The 18,882-nt window shown below is 35.5% G+C and overlaps 1 protein-coding gene across 2 annotated transcripts in view; it reads left to right on the top strand.

Annotated features, from left to right (window-relative positions):
- Positions 1-18,584, top strand: part of LOC117907118 (patatin-like protein 2) — a 34,888-nt gene extending 16,304 nt beyond the window's left edge. Inside the window, exons 1-7 of one of the 2 annotated variants that reach the window (XM_034820507.1) lie at positions 16,241-16,455; positions 16,604-16,788; positions 16,913-17,102; positions 17,229-17,390; positions 17,478-17,780; positions 17,952-18,124; positions 18,214-18,584. In XM_034820507.1, the coding sequence (XP_034676398.1) occupies positions 16,321-16,455; positions 16,604-16,788; positions 16,913-17,102; positions 17,229-17,390; positions 17,478-17,780; positions 17,952-18,124; positions 18,214-18,307 (1,242 nt within the window). In that variant the 5' untranslated portion in view covers positions 16,241-16,320 and the 3' untranslated portion in view covers positions 18,308-18,584. Of the gene's footprint in view, positions 1-16,240; positions 16,456-16,603; positions 16,789-16,912; positions 17,103-17,228; positions 17,391-17,477; positions 17,781-17,951; positions 18,125-18,213 lie in introns of those variants that run through there. The other variant, XM_034820508.1, reaches the window with a different exon arrangement.
- Positions 18,585-18,882: the final 298 nt, after the last annotated feature.

The following is an 18,882-nucleotide window of genomic DNA, read 5'->3' as shown; positions in this document are numbered from 1 at the left end:
ATAAAAGAGAAGATATTTTCATTTTTTTTAAAAGAGTATGAGGCTTGAGAATCTTGTTTCCATAAAATACTCTACCAGTCCCCTTTAGCTAAGTTTTAGGTATCTTGACTCCTAAAGTTTTTTTTTTCTTCTTCTTTTTTGAATTCATAATATATCATTTAAATAACTCATTACATTAATTGATCCCTCTCATCTTTTATAATTCCAAGTACTTAAAACTGTTTAAGCATATTTTGAAATAATTTTGAAAAATTTTCTACATTTTTTAGGTTAGAAGTAGTGTTATGCTAGCGAAAGCTTTATAAAAATAAAACAGTCTACCATTTTAATCATTATGTCATAGAAAGTATTAGAGGCCAAAAACTAGATATGACTATTGATTCTCAACCATTCTTTATTATATGGCTATTCACCACATATTAGTCTTCATGTACATCTTATAACCTTTTTCACTCATGAGTTAAAATATTTATGAAAATATTTTTAATAACTTTCTTTATTTTATAAGAAAATCTAAATATTACAAAAACAAATATTTGATCATTTAAAATAGATTTTAAGTTAGCTTTACCAAACAACCTTAATATTTTTTTAAAAAAATAACTAATAAGTTTTTAAGTTAACAATTTAAGAATAATTTAACTTAGGGTCAACTTAAGACACCCTTTGAGTAAAAGAATGGTTATGAGACCTAATATGCATCCTATTACAAAAGAATAATTACATCCTATTACAAAAGAATAACCATCATTTGATATGCATACTGAACCCAAATACTATAAGTTTAAGCTTTTTGAAAAATTAGTAGTTCAAGATGGTATTAAAGCTTAGTTTGGTTGGAGGTCTTAATTTGCATATCTCCTGTTTGTTTTTCTAAATATGAATCCAAATTTTGTTTATCCCTTCGCGTGTGGGGATGGGACCGCATGTGAGGGAAGGTGTTAAGGAGCATGATATGCATATTGAACTCAAATCCTTCAAACTTAAGCTTTTAGAAAAATTGAGAGTTCATCACCATCTTCTCCAACATTAAGGTTTAGTTAGTTATGCATACAAAAATCTTTGGAATGTACTATTTCACCATTTTTTTTTCATGGTCCTCATTATCAGAAAAGAAACTTACTTACTATTGATATTCATGGTGATCTAGGTCAAACAGTTCAGAAAACTGTTCAGAAAACTGTTCTGAATGTGTTATTCTAATAACTGTTTTATTCTTATTTACCCACTCCATCAAAGGGTAAATATCCTTACAATAGTTATTAACTATTTTGGGCATTCTTTAATTGGCTAAAAACTTTTATAAGTGGATAAAAATTAAAACACTAGGTTAGTGGGCAACCCACTTAATTTTAACGTGGACATAACAATAGCTTCCAATAATCCGGTATTGTATATCTATTACTGAAAAACAAATGAGTGATGAATTGTTATAATAATTGTGACCTGCTATTGATCCCTTTCAGGCTTTAATTTTCAGTGGTGAAGTGACTAACGAGATTTGTGGGGGAAATTCTCATTTCTTTTCTATAAAGCCAACTGATTGTGGTATCAAATTTGGAGCCTTCAAGTGAACAGACAAATGAAGAGGCTCTCATGAGGTATCAAATTAGTCTTAGATTCAGTTCTCATTGTAAATCTGTTTACTGTATAACATTCTGTCCACTAATTATTGAATCAAAACTACATAGTAATTTCATTTCAGATGAGAACGCATGTGATCATAAACAACAATACGCCGGATTAATAAACAAGCCCCTCTACATATGCCACCTGTTCTTCTATCATTCATTAATACTGATCGAATTGCTCTCAATGTCACAGGTTTGCAGAAGTACTGTCACAAGAGAAACGCCTTCATGATGCCAAACCAGATGGATGTGCAGCAAATTAATCAGAAATAATCTTAAATTGAAGTTCGTCAGTTCCAGTTCAATTAATTAGTATATTATTAAATAAATGCCATGTAGTGTGATAACTTGATGTGTTGTGTGCCTTGTTTGAAGACAACAATATTTAAGTGATGTTGCATTCCTCAATTAACATTTAAAGTAGTTTAGGATATATATGTTAGCATCTTCCACAATAATCTTATTTTATTTGTTAGGGCAAGTATGGAAAATTTGAGTAGTATGCCTTAATATTCAAGTTATATATAGTCCCAGTTGCAATTATCAAATAAGATACGGTGAAGGCTAGGTGCCCATTCAACGATTCTTCTTCTTCTTCTTCTTCTTCTTCTTCGTACATCAGTTGTATCTTCTTTTTCTTCCTTTTAGCCTTCCTCTTCCCAGAAAAGACCTAGAGCTCATCGACCTAACCATTCTCAGTTTTCTATGACAGTAAAAGGACCTCTTCTTCCTCTTCCTCCCAACAAAGCCCTTGAGCTTATGGACAACTAACCATTCTCAGTTCACCATGACAGTAAAATGATAAGCATACCCCAACTCTCAACCCCATTTGTCACACAAGGAGCAGTAACTGCATATGGAAGTTGTTATGCATATGAAATGCAAATCTTGCTCAAAACAGAATTACTACTTCGAATGCATGGTGCAGTGATTAAGGGGAAAAAGGAATTTTCTTTTAAATTTCGAAATTATGAAACATGCTGAAAGAGATGCAACTGAAAAACATCTAGTGGTCTTTTATTGTCATGCTGTTTAATTAGAATTAATGTGTGAACAAGCCTATGTTTTTAGCATCAAAAAATTTACTGAAAATAAGAAAGAAAATATAAACTATTGGACAAGGAAAAAATTAGGCTAAAACGAGATGGAAGCTTAGACTTCTACAGTCTTAAGTTGTCAAAACCAACCTATTCTCCCATTCAGCGTTGAAAGTTTTATGGAAGCATAACAAAATGGTATACCTTAATTTATTGAATTCTCTAGTACTATTCATTCTACTAATCGCCGCCCTGATTGACGCTTTCATGGTCATTGGTATTATTGGCTGTTGGCACATGGAAATGCCATTACCTACTAATCGCCGCACCAATTGACTCCTCCGCAACCAGATAAGGCACCACCTCTCACAAAAAATTAATGATAATAAAGTATGTTCAGAATGTCAATTACCAATTCTTGATCGTAACAACCAGGTATGTCCCCCTTATCATGTCGCTAGACACTTGAACCACAGTTATTTATGAACAAAGTATGGCCTTTGTTGCATAGTGTTTTTGACTGATTAGGATAATCCATCTCATGTTCAGCTTGATCACTTCACCTAACTATTCTTACCTACAATTCTTTGAGAGTCCTCTTACCTAAAGTTCCCACACTATCTCTATGAGATCATCTTCTTGCCAAAGAAAATGGATACTGTTAAATTTGAGATCATACATTATTGTATTCCTCCAAAGATGGCCATATCCAACTGAGACCATATCCAAGAATCCAAATTCAAAGCAAATACACATCATTGAAATTAAGTGGACCAGAAAGATCTCAATAAGGTTATATATTATTATATCAATATACAACTTCTTTATTTGCTTAACGTACAAGACTTCAATGCCCATACATACTTCATACTATCACAAAACCTAGTATCCTCCCTAGAAACCAACTTGTTCAATCCGAAAAATGAAAAAAGTTGTATATGTTTGACACTTGCAAAACAAATGAAACAAATTAGACATGATGCTTAAACACAATTTAATGCAAGAACCCAGAACCAGTTTCTTTGGTTACAGTTATTAAATCTAAAACTCGATAGTAATTAATTATTTTCCTCTTTGTTGGCACCCACACCATCACGGATTGTGATACTTTATCAAAAACAGAACAGGCAAGTTGGTTGAAATATTATCTTAGGTTTGATGGTGGGTAATATTGTGAAAGTTTCAGGACTATATCTCCTGCACAGCCTGACAAGATTGTCAATGTGATGTATTTCTTCATCATTTTCAAGGCAATGTTAATATTGAAGAGATATTTTGTTGAATTCATAAATTTTTCAAAAGTTGTTGATCAAATATTCCTATCAAAAAATTGAAGCACGGTAGATATATCCCACAACCATAGTTTGAATTTCACCCTGGTTAAAATTCTTTTCTGGTGCACACACGAACACATATTATCTTGCACTTCCCTGTTGCTTGTATCTAGCTAATGGTAAAATCCACACTTCATAGATATAAATGATAGTAGTCTCAGATTAACAAATGATATAAACACATTGTGGCGGAAGAAATAGGCGCTAAAAGTCCAAGAATAAAGACATGAGAGAGAGCTTGAATCAGAATTTAAGCATTTCAATCCCCACCTACAACACAATAGTCCCACACCAACCCCACTACACCACCCACCTACATCCACCAGCCTCAGAGCGCTTGTGACAAACAACTCACCAAAACGCCACCACCATCAAAATGGCATATCATACCCAACTACTGGCTGCTGTTCCAACCATGGGAACTGGAGAGAATATAATTTGAAGGGAAGAGAGGAATTTGAAGAGAGAAATCTCCGAAGAAACTAGGGTGCCGAAATTTTTTATTCGAAATTATAACAAAAAAAAAGTTTAATATAATTTTTTAATTTGAAATTATAATAAAAAATACTAAAAAATTGAAATATTTTTAAAATTAGTTAAAATTTTAAAGAAATATATAAAAATAATTAATTAATTTTAAAATTTTTATTTATTTTTCTTCATATTTTCTTTTCTTCTATTAATTTCCTTCTTTATTTTCTTTTTACACTTTTTTCCTCAAATGTTACACGAGTCAAAAATGTTAATACAAGAGTCTATGAATGTATGTAAAAATCTATGAATGTCTTATTTTTCTGTGGTTTCCCTAGGACTCTACTAACCATTACTGGCCAGCGTTCCCGGACAGCAAGGTCTGGTGTTCAAGGCAGGGGTTAAGGTCGTGGCAGTGTAGGATTGTATTTATCAATGGACATAAACTGCTGGTGGGTGGTGCTCCTGGTTAATTAGCTGGGTCTAGGGATTCAATAAGCTAAAGTAAGAGAACCCTAACTCCAATTGAATCTACCTTATATTGGCTGATTTCTCTTCTTCCTTCATCTTAGCTGAAGCAAAATGGATGGGTTACAAAGGAAATTAACTTCAAGCACTCTTCCTTCAGCCCCATTTTCATCCAGAGTAAATAAAAATGCTAGTTAATTGAGGATTTCAATATTCTTAGTTGTTTCTGAAGTAAAAGGGAGAGGGTTTACAACGAAAATCTGTTATTCATTCATGTTTTCTGAAGATCAGTTCAAAATACCCAAAAGCATGCCTATATATTGAGCCTAGAGAACTACACCCATAACTGACTCACTAGATTACAAAACAGAAAATTCAACGGATTTATTACCAATACAAAAATACCCTGCTATTCTAATACTCCCCTTCAAGATGGAGATTGGATATTGTGAATTCCCATCTTGTTGAGAAGAAATTTAAACTGTGTTGGTAAGAGAGCCTTTGTAAGGAGATCTGCAATTTGATGTTGAGAAGATACATGCATTGTTTTGAGACAACCTGTTTGTATCTTCTCTCAAACAAGATGGCAATCAATTTCGATGTGTTTGGTCTGTTCGTGAAACACAGGATTGGCAGCAATGTGAAGTGCTGCCTCATTATCACAGAATAATATAGTTGGTTGTGTTTTAACTCCTCTGTTCCCAGGTATGTTCCCAGGTGTTACTCTTCCATTTTTTCTTTCTATAGCCATTCTCTGTTTCAGGCTGAAACTACAGCCAACAGAATTGATATCAGAGCAACCCATTTCACGAATCCACCTCTCAATCTAATCTTCGATCCACCTTGCTGTTTCCAATCTAATCTAATCCACTTCTTTTCAAGCCCTTTTATCTCATACAACATGCCTCTTGTGTGTGGAATTTTAAGAAATTTCCTCTATTTTGGAAAGAAAGGATACTAGGGTTTCTTTTAATCCGAAGACCCAAATCTGAACCTACAATGCAGCTGAATTGGTGATGTTGCTGTGCAATCAGATTGTGTAGCTAGAAACCCTCATCTTGAAGCAGATGGACCAAGGACTTCAAGGGTAGATCAATGGCCAGCACAAGTGTTACAAGTATGAGTTCTCAACCTTCTTCTATTCCATTATTTGAAGGAGAAAATTATGAATTTTGGTGCGTAAAAATGAAAACATTATTTATGTCTCAAGATGTTTGTGATTTGGTTGAAAATGGTTTTGATGAACCTGAAAATGTGATTACACTAACTCCGGTTGAAAAAGATCAGTTGAAAGAATTGAAAAAAATGGATGCAAAAGCTCTCTTATTTATTCAACAAGGTGTTGGTAACAGCATCTTTCCAAGAATTATGAGAGCTTCAAAAGCTAAAGAAGCATGGGACATCCTTCAACAGGAGTTCCAAGGAGATAAAAGAACCTAGACAGTAAAGCTTCAAGCTTTAAGAAGAGAGCTGGAAAATATGAAAATGAAGGAGAATGAAACTCTAAATGAGTTTTCTTCCAGATTTATAGAGTTAGTAAATCAGATGAAGTCATATGGTGAAGAAATTAGTGATGAAAGAATTGTTGAAAAACTTTTGATCAGTCTACCTGAAAAATTTGACCCAATTGTGGTCATGATTGAAGAAACAAAATATCTCTCACTGCTCAGTGTACAAGAGCTATTTAGGTCTTTAAAAACTTATGAACAAAGATTGTTGAGGCATTCTGAAAAATCAGTAGTGTTAGAAAAATTAGGCTAATCCAACCTATGGTAATCACCCTAGAAGGGGGTGAATAGAGTGATGGTCTCTTTTTGCAAATTTAAACTACGTGAATGTAAGAGACAATTATATGCAAGTATATAATAAATAATATAAAGACAATTGCATATAAATTAAAAGAGTAGGGAAGAGAGAATGCAAACACAAGATTTTATAGTGGTTCGGCGCAACCCGGCCTACATCCACTCTCCTCTAGCTTCAATCCCAAGCTTGAGGCTCCACTAATTCAAGGCTTCCAAACCAATCCTTCAAGCAATGCAATTGAATTATGGTTCCAATTCACCTTCTTGGACTTTTGGCTCCAAGCACCCTTTACACTTCTCAAGAGATATCCCTCTCTTGAACAACCCCTCAAGTGATATCCCACACTTGAAAAAATTTCTCTCAAAGATTTACTAATAAATTATCTCACAAAATCCTAGTATAAAAACTTTAAGCTCAAGTGATACAAGAAAACTAGGATTGAATGGTGCACTAAAGATATGCAAGTTTTATAACAATGATGCACTCAAAAACACTCTTCCAAGGCTCAAATATATTCAAGAAAGGTTTGGGAAGGTTAAGATTTTTTAAACAATGAAGATTGGAGCCTTTTTATAGAAGAGAAAAGCCAAACTAGCCATTTGGGGGTTCGATCGGTCGAGCTAGGGTTCGACCGATCGACTTAGGGGTCGACCGGTCAAGCTAGGAGTCGACCGGTTGACTAGCTGTTAGCATTTAATGCTTGGCAGGTGACCGTTGGGCCTCAACCGAACCTCGACCGGGAAGAGAATCACCTCGACTAGGAAGAGAAGGCCACTAGGAGAGAGAGAAACTTTTTGGCATCCCTTGACCGGTCCTCGACGGGACGAGCACAACCGGTCAACCGGTTCCTCAACCGGTTCAACCGGTTGAGCCATTTTTTGGCTCAACACCCAACTTTTTCAACTTAAAACCTTTTAAAACAAGTTTAAAAAACATTTAACACAAGGTTTTAGTTGAAAACATGAAATCATCCAATTCTAAAGATATTTAAAACAAAATAACTCTTGGATGATTTTGGTGCATAAGTAAATAATGTAATGCATGAAAATCCTAGTGCACCAACAACCTTACAAAGAGATCTTATGAAGCTTGGATCTTGAAAAACACTTCTCTTTGAGGTGGTCTTCTTCTTCATGATTTCTCCTTGGCTTGATTTGTCTTTGTGATTTCCACTTTGGAAATCATCTTGCCTAATCACACTTGAAATATAATCATTAGTTCTAAACCTTGTTTTGTTATCATCAAAAATCAAGATTAACCAAACCTTGGTTTCACAAGTAGAAAGTGCATTCCAATAAAAAATAAGCCTTAACTCTAGAAATGTTGAAAGGAAACCTATAAGCAATGAAAATAGAAGTGATTCATCTAGAGATGGCAGAATTGGATGAGGAATAGCAAGAGGAAGAGATGGAAGAGGTAGAGGAAGATTCAACTATGGAAGAAAGTTCACTAACAAAGAAGGCTCATCATTCTCAAAGTGTAATATTTGTAAAAGAAGTAGTCATGTTGAAAAAGATTGTTGGTTCAAAGGGAAGCCTCAATGCTTCAATTGTAAAAATTTGAGCATGTTCAAAAAGATTGCAAATTTAAGAACAATCAACAAGCAAGCTATGCTGGGGAGAAAGAGGTTGATGAAAACATGCTTTATGCTTGTCAAAGTGCTGCTGAGCAAAAGAATAATGAGTGGTTCCTTGATAGTGGCTGCACAAGCCACATGACTGGTAACAAAAATATTTTCCTTGACATGGATACAACCATCAACTCACAAGTCAAAATGGGTAATGGTGATTTAGTGAATGTTAAAGGGAAAAACACAGTTGGCATCCAAACTAAAGTGGGAACCAAGTACATCAGAGATGTTCTTCTTGTATCAGTCTTGGAGCAAAATTTGTTGAGTGTGGGACAGCTAGTAGAGCATGGGTATAAACTTCACTTTGAAGATAATGAGTGCATCATTTATGATAAGGACCAGAGAAGAAATTTGGGCACTTGAACTTCAATAGCTTGAAGATGCTTTGTCAAAGGAAGATGGTACAAGGATTGCCTAAAACCATCAAAGAAAAGAATGAAGTATGTGATGGTTATGCTCTTGGGAAGCATCATAGACAATCATTTCCAAAGGGAGTCACTTGGAGAGCAAAGAAGGTATTGGAGTTAATTCACACTGATATATGTGGGCCTATGTCTACACCTTCTCAAGGCAACAACAAGTACTTTGTATTGTTTATTGATGATTTTACAAGAATGACTTCGGTGTTCTTCATAAAGCAAAATCAGAAGTGTTTTCTATCTTCAAAAAAATCAAGAGTTTTGTTGAAAAGCAAAGTGGCTGCTACATAAAGACCTTGAGAAGTGACAGAGGAATGGAATATACTTCAAGCCAATTTGGTAATTTTTGTGAAGATGAAGGGGTTGAGAGACAGCTTACTGTTGCATATACTCCTCAACAAAATGGAGTAGTTGAAAGGAAGAATCAAACAGTTATGGAAATGGCTAAAGCTATGTTATATGAGAAGGGTTTGTCTAAAATTTTTTGGGCTGAAGCAGTTAACACTGTTGTATATCTTTTGAATAGATGCCCAACAAAAGCATTATTGAACAAAACTTCGATTGAAGCATGGAGTGGAAGAAATCCATCTGTTAGACACTTCAAAGTGTTTGGGTGCTTATGTTATTCACAAGTACCAAAGGAAAGAATTGGAGTAAACTGGATGAAACAAGGGAAAAGGGCATCTTCATGGGTTATAGTTCACAGTCAAAGGGTTATAGGCTGTATAATTTGAAAACCAACAAGTTGATCATAAGTAGAGATGTTATTTTTGATGAAAAAGTTGCTTGGAATTGGGAAGAAGGTAAAATTCAGAAGAAAACAATTATTGTTGATGAATTTCAAACAAAAACACTTGTTGAAACTAGAAATGGCAACACTTCAACTTCATCACCTCAAGACTTCCCAAGATCAGTTCCATTATCTTCCTCAATTGAGTCTCCAACTTCAAGCTTGTCATCACCATCCTCAACTCCAAGAAAAATGAGAAGTTTGAGTGATGTTTACGAGAGATGCAATTTGTGCATTGTTGAACCTCAAAGTTTCAAAGAGGCAATAAAAGATGAAGATTTGAGGACAGCAATGGAAAAAGAAATTGATGTTATTGAGAAAAATGAAACATGGCAGATGGTTGAAAAGTCAAAAGACAAAGAAATCATTGGGGTAAAATGGATTTATAGGGTGAAATACCATTCTGATGGTAGAGTTCAAAGGCTTAAAGCTAGGTTGGTTGCAAAAGGCTATTCACAACAGTCAGGTGTTGATTTCCATGAGACTTTTGCTCCAGTGGCTCGCCTTGATACAATTAGAACTATTATTGCAATGGCTGCTCAAAAAGGTTGGTTGTTGTACCAACTTGACATAAAATCTGCATTTTTGAATGGAAAACTGGAAGAAGAGATCTATATTGAACAACCTCAAGGCTTTGTTGTTGATAGGGAAGAAAACAAATTTTACAAATTGAAGAAAGCCTTATATGGTTTGAAACAAGATCCCCATGCCTGGTACACTCAAATTGACAACTACTTCATTGAAAATGGTTTCATTAGAAGCAAAAGTGAGCCTACCCTCTATGTGAAGAGCAAAGATAATTCCCAAATCCTTATTGTTGCTCTTTATGTTGATGATTTGATTTTTACTGGAAATGATGAGAAGATGGTTGAAAAATTTAGAAATGAAATGATGAAAAAATATGAAATGAGTGATATGGGATTGTTGCATTATTTTTTGGGAATTTTAGTCTATCAAGAAGAAGATGGTGTGTTTATTTGCCAAAAGAGGTATGTTGAACATATCCTCAAAAAGTTTGGCATGGCTAGTTGTAATCCTGTATCTACTCCTTTAGTTGTGAATGAAAAGTTGAAAAAAGAAGATGGAGGGAAGATGGTTGATGAAACTCACTTTAGAAGTCTTGTTGGAAATCTGTTGTATCTCACTGCAACTAGACCTAACATCATGTTTGCAGCAAGCTTGCTTTCAAGATTCATGCACTATCCTAGTCATTTACATCTTAGAGCAGCAAAAAGAGTCTTGAGATATTTGCAAGGCACGGTTAAACTTGGAATAAAATATTTCAAGAATATTGAAGTGAAGCTAATTGGTCATTGTGATAGTGATTGGGGTGGTTGTATTGATGACATGAAAATCACATCAGGCTATGCATTCTCCCTTGGTTCAAGTGTTATATCTTGGGTCTCAAAAAAGCAAGGTTCAGTGGCTCAATCCTCTACTGAAGAAGAGTACATTTCAGCTTCATTGGAAACTTCTCAAGCCATATGGTTGAGAAGAATTTTAGAAGACATCAAGGAGAATCAAAATGAAGCAACATATCTACTTTGTGACAACAAATCTACTATAGCCATTGCAAAAAACTATTTTTTTCATAGTAGGACAAGGCATATCGCAGTGAAGTATCATTTTATTAAAGAAACTATTTCAGATGGTGAGGTTCAATTGATGTACTGTAAATTAAAGGAACATGTTGTTGATATCTTCACTAAAGCATTGCCTTTGGAGAAGCTTGCTCACTTCCAAAAGCTTTTGGGTGTATAGGAACATCACATTAAGGGGGAGAATATAACATAATGTGCCTATGCTGTGTTAGGTTATATATGTAAAAATAACTTTTTTGTTTTATGTTTTGAGTGGTTGTCATGCTTCCACGTGGAGAGATTTGCTCAAGTTAAATCTCTTTGCATCTTGTTTGAAATCTAGATACTGTACAACAAAACCAGCAAAACCGAGAATACAAAGTGAAAAAAAAAAGGGTCCTCTGTTTTTTGGTGGACTATTTAAACTCCTTTGTTCCCAGGTCTGTTCCCAGGTGTTACTCTTCCATTTTTTCTTTCTATAGCCATTCTCTATTTCAGGCTAAAACTACAGCCAACAGGTCTTTGAGCTAACTGAAATCCCCTTACTTATCCTAGGAACTTCGAGACCAAGGAAATATTTAAGCTATCCAAGGTCTTTGAGCTTAAATTGGTTGTCAAGAAACCTTTTGAGATATTCAATATGGTTGGAATTGTTGCTCACAATGACAATGTCATCAACATACACCAATAAGGCAATAAGGGAGTCACCATCATCTTTGGTAAACAATGAATGATCCACATCTGATTGTGTGAAACCTTTAGCTAACAGAACACTAGAAAATTTTGCAAACCACTATCTAGAAGCTTGTTTCAACCCATAAATTGACTTTTGGAGCTTGCAAATAGCATTGGAAGGTAAAGACTCCCCCTCACGGTGATACCTTGGAGGAAGGGACATGTAAACTCCTTAGGTCATATCACCATGAAGGCATGCATTGTCAACGTCAAGTTGAGTGAGAAACCAACCATGAATCTCAGCAAGAGCCAAAAAAAAAAAAGCTTGACAATGACTAATTTTTCTATGGGAGAGAAGGTGTCAAGATAATCTACACCCTCTTGTTGAGTATATCCTTTTGCAGTGACGCTCAAGAGAACCATCAGCTCAAAATTTGAGCTTGTAGACCTATTTACATCCCACGAGATGTTTGAAGGGAGGAAGAGATGTCAAAGACCGAGTACCATTTTGTTCAAGAGCTTGAAGTTCGGCCTACATAGCTTGCTGCCACTCTGGAATCACAACAGCTTGAGAGAAAGAAGTTGGTTCAATGTGGGAAGAAATGGCATGAACAAGAACATGATGAGAATAGGAGAGCTTACCATAGCCAAGAACACTAGAAAGAGGATATGTTACAGAAGATGTGGATGAAACTGTGGAATAACAATGATAATCTTGGAGATATAACGGTGGTTTAGGGAAGCGAATAGGACGAGAAGTGAAAGGGATAGCAGGTTTGGTAAAGACTATAGGGGTGAGATAAGGTTTGGATCATTAGAAACAAAAAAAAAAATGTGAAAAGTATTGGGAATGGAAGAAGGAATAACTCGATCAAAAAAAATCACAAGAGGAAAAGTTTGAATCAGTGGACTGAAAATGAAATAGAAATTCATGGAAAACTACATCACGGCTAATGCATATGGCATTGGTGGAGAGATTCAACAACTTGTAACCTTTATAACTAGGTGGGTAACCAAGAAACACTGAAGGAATGGCTCGTGGAGAGAATTTTGTGTGATGGTAAGGCTAGAACCATAACACAAGTAACCAAAAGCCCGAAAGTGAGTATAGAAGGAAACTTTATTGTGTAGAACTTCAAATGGAGTTTTGTTAGATAAGATAGGTGTTAGAGTCTTATTAATAAGGTATGTGGCAATTAATACACAATCACCCCAGTATCCTAATGGGACATTGGATTGAAACAATAGTGTTCTTGCAACATTTAAAATATGTTGGTGCTTACGCTCAACTACTGAATTTTGTTGAGGCGTGTCAACGCAAGAATGAAAAGATAAAATCCCATTTTCTCGAAAGAAATTTGAAAAAGAAAGCTTAGGAGCATTGTCACTATGCACTGATTTTATTTTAATACCAAATGGAGTATGAACAAGATTATAAAATGTCGGAAAGACATCAAGGACATCAAATTTAGCATGCAGCAAGTATATCCAAGTAAATCGAGAAAAAGCATCAACAATGGTAAGGAAGTAACGAAAACCTTCATGTGTGGGGTGATGAAAAGAACCCCATATATCAAGGTGTAGTAATTCAAAAGGAGACGATGAAACTGTATCTAAAATTGGAAATGACAAACGCTTTTGTTTAGCTAAATGAAAATTTGAACAATGAGAAGGGTGGCCAACAAATTGTTTGAGATTTAATACATCTTTCAATGAATTGAGTCTATTATAAAAGGGATGACCCAGACAGTAATGCCAAAGCTCGTGTTCCGTCTTTGAGGCATACAAATAGTTGTGAAACTAGAAGGTATAGGAAAAAGTTTGGTAGGATCCAAAACATAGAGATTGCCACTGCATCTACATGGATCTCAATCATCTTCCCTTGCATACGGTCCTGGATAAAACAAGATTCAGATACAAAATGCACTGAGCAATGATGATATTGAGTAAGGGCACTAACAGAAAGAAGATTGAAATGAAACTGTGGGACATATAAAACATTTTCGATTATGAAACGATCAAACAATTCAACAGACTCTACTCTAGTGACAGCAACAGAATGTCCATCTGGAAGAGTAACAGTGGAATTGTGGAGATAAAATGGGCTACCAGAATCCTCCATTGGTGACAACTCAAAAAATCTAACCACAGCACGCACGTTGGATTGATTACCTCAAGCCATCAGACAGAAAGATGAATACGAACAGAGGCGAGTAGAAGGAAAAGCTCTGATACCATGTTAGTTGTTTTTGAAGAAAAAGGGAGAGGGTTTACAAAGAAAATCTGCTATTCATTCATGTTTTCTGAAGATCAATTCAGAATACCCAAAAGCATGCCTATATATAGAGCCTAGAGAACTATACCCGTAACTGACTCACCAGATCACAAAACAGAAAATACAACGGATTTATTACCAATACAAAAATGCCCTGCTATTCTAATAAATACCTTCAGATTTTCAACATTCGCTCATTTTCTCAGTTCATCCCAGCCTTTAAATCATACTCCACATTGTGAACTTTGGTAGAAAGTTGTGCAGACTATGAGGACAAGAAAACCCTATCTCATATATGAATTGCAGCAGATATATAAGTTGAGATCAAAGCTACATATAATAAAACAAAACTTTTTAGTAGACGTAGGTTCATTAATCTTGAAGTAAATTGCCTAGAATCCTTTTGCCTAGAATCCTTCCGTTATTTATTTCCATGATCATATCAATTCTATGTAAGTAATAAATGTAAGCAAATGGACTCCGGAGGTTATAAATTAAGCATCACAAAGAGTCAGGAATGGATTGATGGCATTACAGCATAGATAGCTAGCTTCCATGAAATAAAAACAAAGGGCTGGCTTTGGAACGGTGGAATGGTCAAGGGCACTGACTGAAAAGATCAAATCTATACTGTTTTCAATTAAGTTATATATGGCTTAGATCAAATTTGGGATTTGAAATACAGGCAATAGATTTCTCAGAATTTCTGAATATTAATGCCCAGCTAAGCCCAACAGCTAAGATTAACATGCAAAGACCATAAGGAACAAAGCATTTACAGCATCAATTCCCAACTCTTTAGAGCTGTTCTAATTAGGCTGTAGTAGTATTATTTTTGTTCTAGATTAAGCTCAAGATGAAAGTGAATAGGCCATGCTGTGTCCGAAATTTGAACCATCCAGTGAATTGTTCACAAATTCACTAGGGCAACCAACAGATTTTCTCAGTTGACCAGTCCTTTTTTTTTTTCACTTCAGGGATGCGTTGCATCTTTGCCTAACCATGATAAACAAACATGATTTTTTCATTCATGGATGATAAACAAACACTTGAATTCATGGATGTGAAGTCGACATAAAGTGAAGTCCATTAAGTACGCTCCCACCCTTCATACTTCCAACCTTGCTAAATAAGTGCCTAACACAGATTGATAAAGACAAAAGTACTGAAAACTTTTTGTAGTTTAATATAATACAACCTATTTTTAGTTATCTATTTTGCTATCTTGCCTTCAAATGTAATTCTGCAACAGGTGCTTCTTAGGCAATAATTTCATCATTTTAACATTTGGGAGATGTGGGAAAACCTCAGTAACTAACAGTCAACCAAGTCTTTGCACGGCACATCATCTAAAATTCACAGGACTTAGAACTGTAATTATAAAAAATATTGAATAACCATGTAGTTTTCTACAAACTATAGAAGCCAATGATGGTGTGTACAATTTTACAGATATTAAGTATGAAAAGCATGAGGTTAATAGGTCAAAAAAAATCATGTCTAACAGGAAATTATGTAAAACCTTGCTGCTTGACATTGAATTATCTGTTCCTTGTCATTCACGGTGCAAGTGCCGCGTTGGCCAGTACTTTTCGTTGCCCTAGTTGGTGTTCTTTCAAAATCATCGCCATCCCCAGTCAAGCGCATCCATTTACGAACACAAATTTGTGCGCATTGAATAATAAATTTTTGTTTGGTATGCACATTTAGGCTTGTCTCCATCATGATTCTTTGCACCAGACATATCTAGAAACTAGAATCATCTCATAAGACTTAGTGTTTCCATGACCTGTTCACAAACTCCATTAGTTAGGAAAATTCATCCTATCTCAACCTTTATTGAGTCACCTAATCCTTCTTACCAGCTATTCTCTTTGGTCTTACCTACAGTTGCCAGGAGTCATGTCTATGACCATTTGGCTAGCTTCTATAAAGCAAGAAGATACTGTTTGCTTCTGGTCTTTTCAACTTATCCCGAATGATGAATCCGAGTCCAACTTGAACCAGGTCCATTTAGAAAAGTATGAGCAAGAAAAATGAGGGATATATGCTAAGGAGTCTATAAATACACCTGCCTAGTTATCAAAGAGAACTCCAAGTCTCTGTACATTTCTAAGTCTCCTGCAGAAACTTCAATTCTATTCTAAGTCTCTCATTTTCTCTCCTCTATCACTCAAGTTCATACCTCCATCACTCCATCCCTAATGGGAGAAGGACCAAAATCACCCCTACAGCCTCCAACTTATGGAAACCTAATCACCATTCTCAGCATCGATGGAGGTGGAATAAGAGGGATTATCCCAGGAACAGTCCTTGGCTTCCTCGAGTCTGAGCTTCAGGTAGGAAATATAAGGTTTTACATGATAATAACAAAATATGGCTTTTCCATTTGCCTTTTAAAATTAGTACATACCTAATCTGAAACTTATATCCTATAGTGGATATATTTTATACGTACTAACACTAGATTGTTTGGCCATGGTGCAGAAGCTGGATGGTGAAGACGCGAGAATTTCAGATTATTTTGATGTGATTGCAGGAACAAGCACCGGTGGCCTCGTGACTGCCATGCTAACTACTCCCAATGAAAACACTGGCCGACCCTTGTTTTCTGCCAAAGATATCAAGGACTTCTACCTTGAGCACTGCCCTAAGATCTTCCCACAGCACAGGTAACAAATATATCATGATGAAAATCTTGATTAAGATGACAGGATGCTAGTATATATGTATATAAAATTAACTAGACTTCAATATTTTTTGTAGTTATTAACATGATCTTTCTTTTAAATGCAGTCATGATCCAATTCCTCGTGTTACAAAGGTGGTTACAGCCTTATCAGGACCAAAATATGATGGGAAGTATCTGCACAACCTTGTTAAAGAAAAACTAGGAGAAACACGATTACACCAGACCCTTGCTAATGTTGTTATCCCAACATTTGACATCAAGCGCCTTCATTCAACAATATTTTCGACTTATCAGGTTCATCTTCTTTCCACAATTTCATTTCCTTCTAATCCAAACTATGAAAATTAAGAGATTGTAATGAATGAAGGGAGCTATAATAACTTCCATATTAATACTATATGCTTGATTTCCATGCTCTAGGTGAAGAGCAGACCAAGTTTAGATGCCTTACTGTCAGATATATGTATTGGAACCTCAGCAGCACCCACTTATCTTCCAGCTCATTATTTCGAAACCAAAGACCCTGCCGGGAGAGTTAGAGAATTCAACCTCATTGATGGTGGTGTAGCTGCAAATAATCCGGTACTCATTAACTTTGAAGTTGCATCTTAGACTTCCCAGTTTCATTTTTCTTTTCACAATTCAATTAATTATTGATTCTTGCTTCAGACTTTGGTTGCTATTGGGGAAGTGACCAAGGAGATCATCCGGGGTAGTCCTGATTTCTTTCCTATAAAGCCAATGGACTATGGCCGGTTTCTAGTAATATCCTTGGGAACTGGGTCATCAAAAGCCGAGGAAAAATACAATGCTGATGAAGCAGCCAAGTGGGGTGTGTTGGGATGGTTGAGCAGTGGTGGTTCCACCCCCTTAGTGCAAGTGTTTACCCAAGCAAGCGCAGATATGGTCGACTTACACCTTTCAGAGGCTTTTCAAGCCCTTCACTCTGAAAAAAGCTATCTTCGGATACAGGTACAGCTTTGCTGCTTGTGGTTTCATAAATTTACAGTCACTTACAAAGTCAAATTTCTTATTTAAATTTTGTTCTTCTTCATAATTTCCTCAGTCCTAAAAATATCTGAAAGTCAATTGCTTCTTCTGTTCCTTGTCTACCACTGATACTGACACAAAGGGTAAATACAGGATGATACATTGAGTGGTATAACATCATCAGTCGACATAGCCACAAAGGAAAATTTGGATGATCTTGTGAAAATTGGTGAGGAGTTGTTAAAGAAAAGGGTCTCAAGGGTTAACCTGGATACAGGTATCTTTGAGCCTTCAAATCACGAGACCAATGAGGAGGCTCTCACAAGGTATCTAACTATTTTTAGAGTTTTATTCTAGAGTTTTCTTAGTTAATTAACTAATCATATAATAATAAAAAATCCTTCTAATTTTTCAGTTTTACAAGACTACTCTCCCAAGAGAAGCAACGTAGAGATACTAGGTCACCCCATGGACATGCTGCCGCTTCTAAAGGATTGGTCGTTGTCTGATATGAATGATTCCTACTGTTGTAATGAATTTCTAGTTAAGTTGGAGTCCCGTTTCTGATTGTCTGCCTTTTAATTCACTATTATTATTGTAAAAATAAATCCCAAATGGGATATTTTAATAACCAATTTAAGCGTTTCTAGTATTAAGGTATTGTAAGTCCATAGATTCCACTTAATTTCTTCTATGGTTCTGATAGGACTGTGCAAGTCAAAATCCTTGTGATTTAGTGTGACCTCTATTTCTCACAACATTTTAATGACAAGATTGAATTATTTCCATTATTTTCTTGAATAAGTTCTAATTTTGTATCAACCTACATTATGGGAATGGCAATTAATTAGAATGGACTGGAAATATCACGACCTTTTCCTTTGTCTGTCTCTAGCTAGCTTGTAACTCAAGTGACACTGAGATGGGTTGAAAAATATAATATATATATATATATATATAGATGGATATATTTTTAAGATACATGATAATTAGGGTAACACAGAACTTCCCAGAAATAAGATGAGAACGAATAGGTGGATAGAATCTAAAAGAGAGCGCTAGGTCATGTTGGCTGTAGTTTCAA

This window comes from Vitis riparia, chromosome 18 (genome assembly GCF_004353265.1).
Source record: "Vitis riparia cultivar Riparia Gloire de Montpellier isolate 1030 chromosome 18, EGFV_Vit.rip_1.0, whole genome shotgun sequence".
In the NCBI taxonomy this organism is placed as follows: domain Eukaryota; kingdom Viridiplantae; phylum Streptophyta; class Magnoliopsida; order Vitales; family Vitaceae; genus Vitis; species Vitis riparia.
The sequence above is the reverse complement of the archived record's forward strand: the minus strand, read 5'-3'. Positions and strand labels throughout refer to the sequence as shown.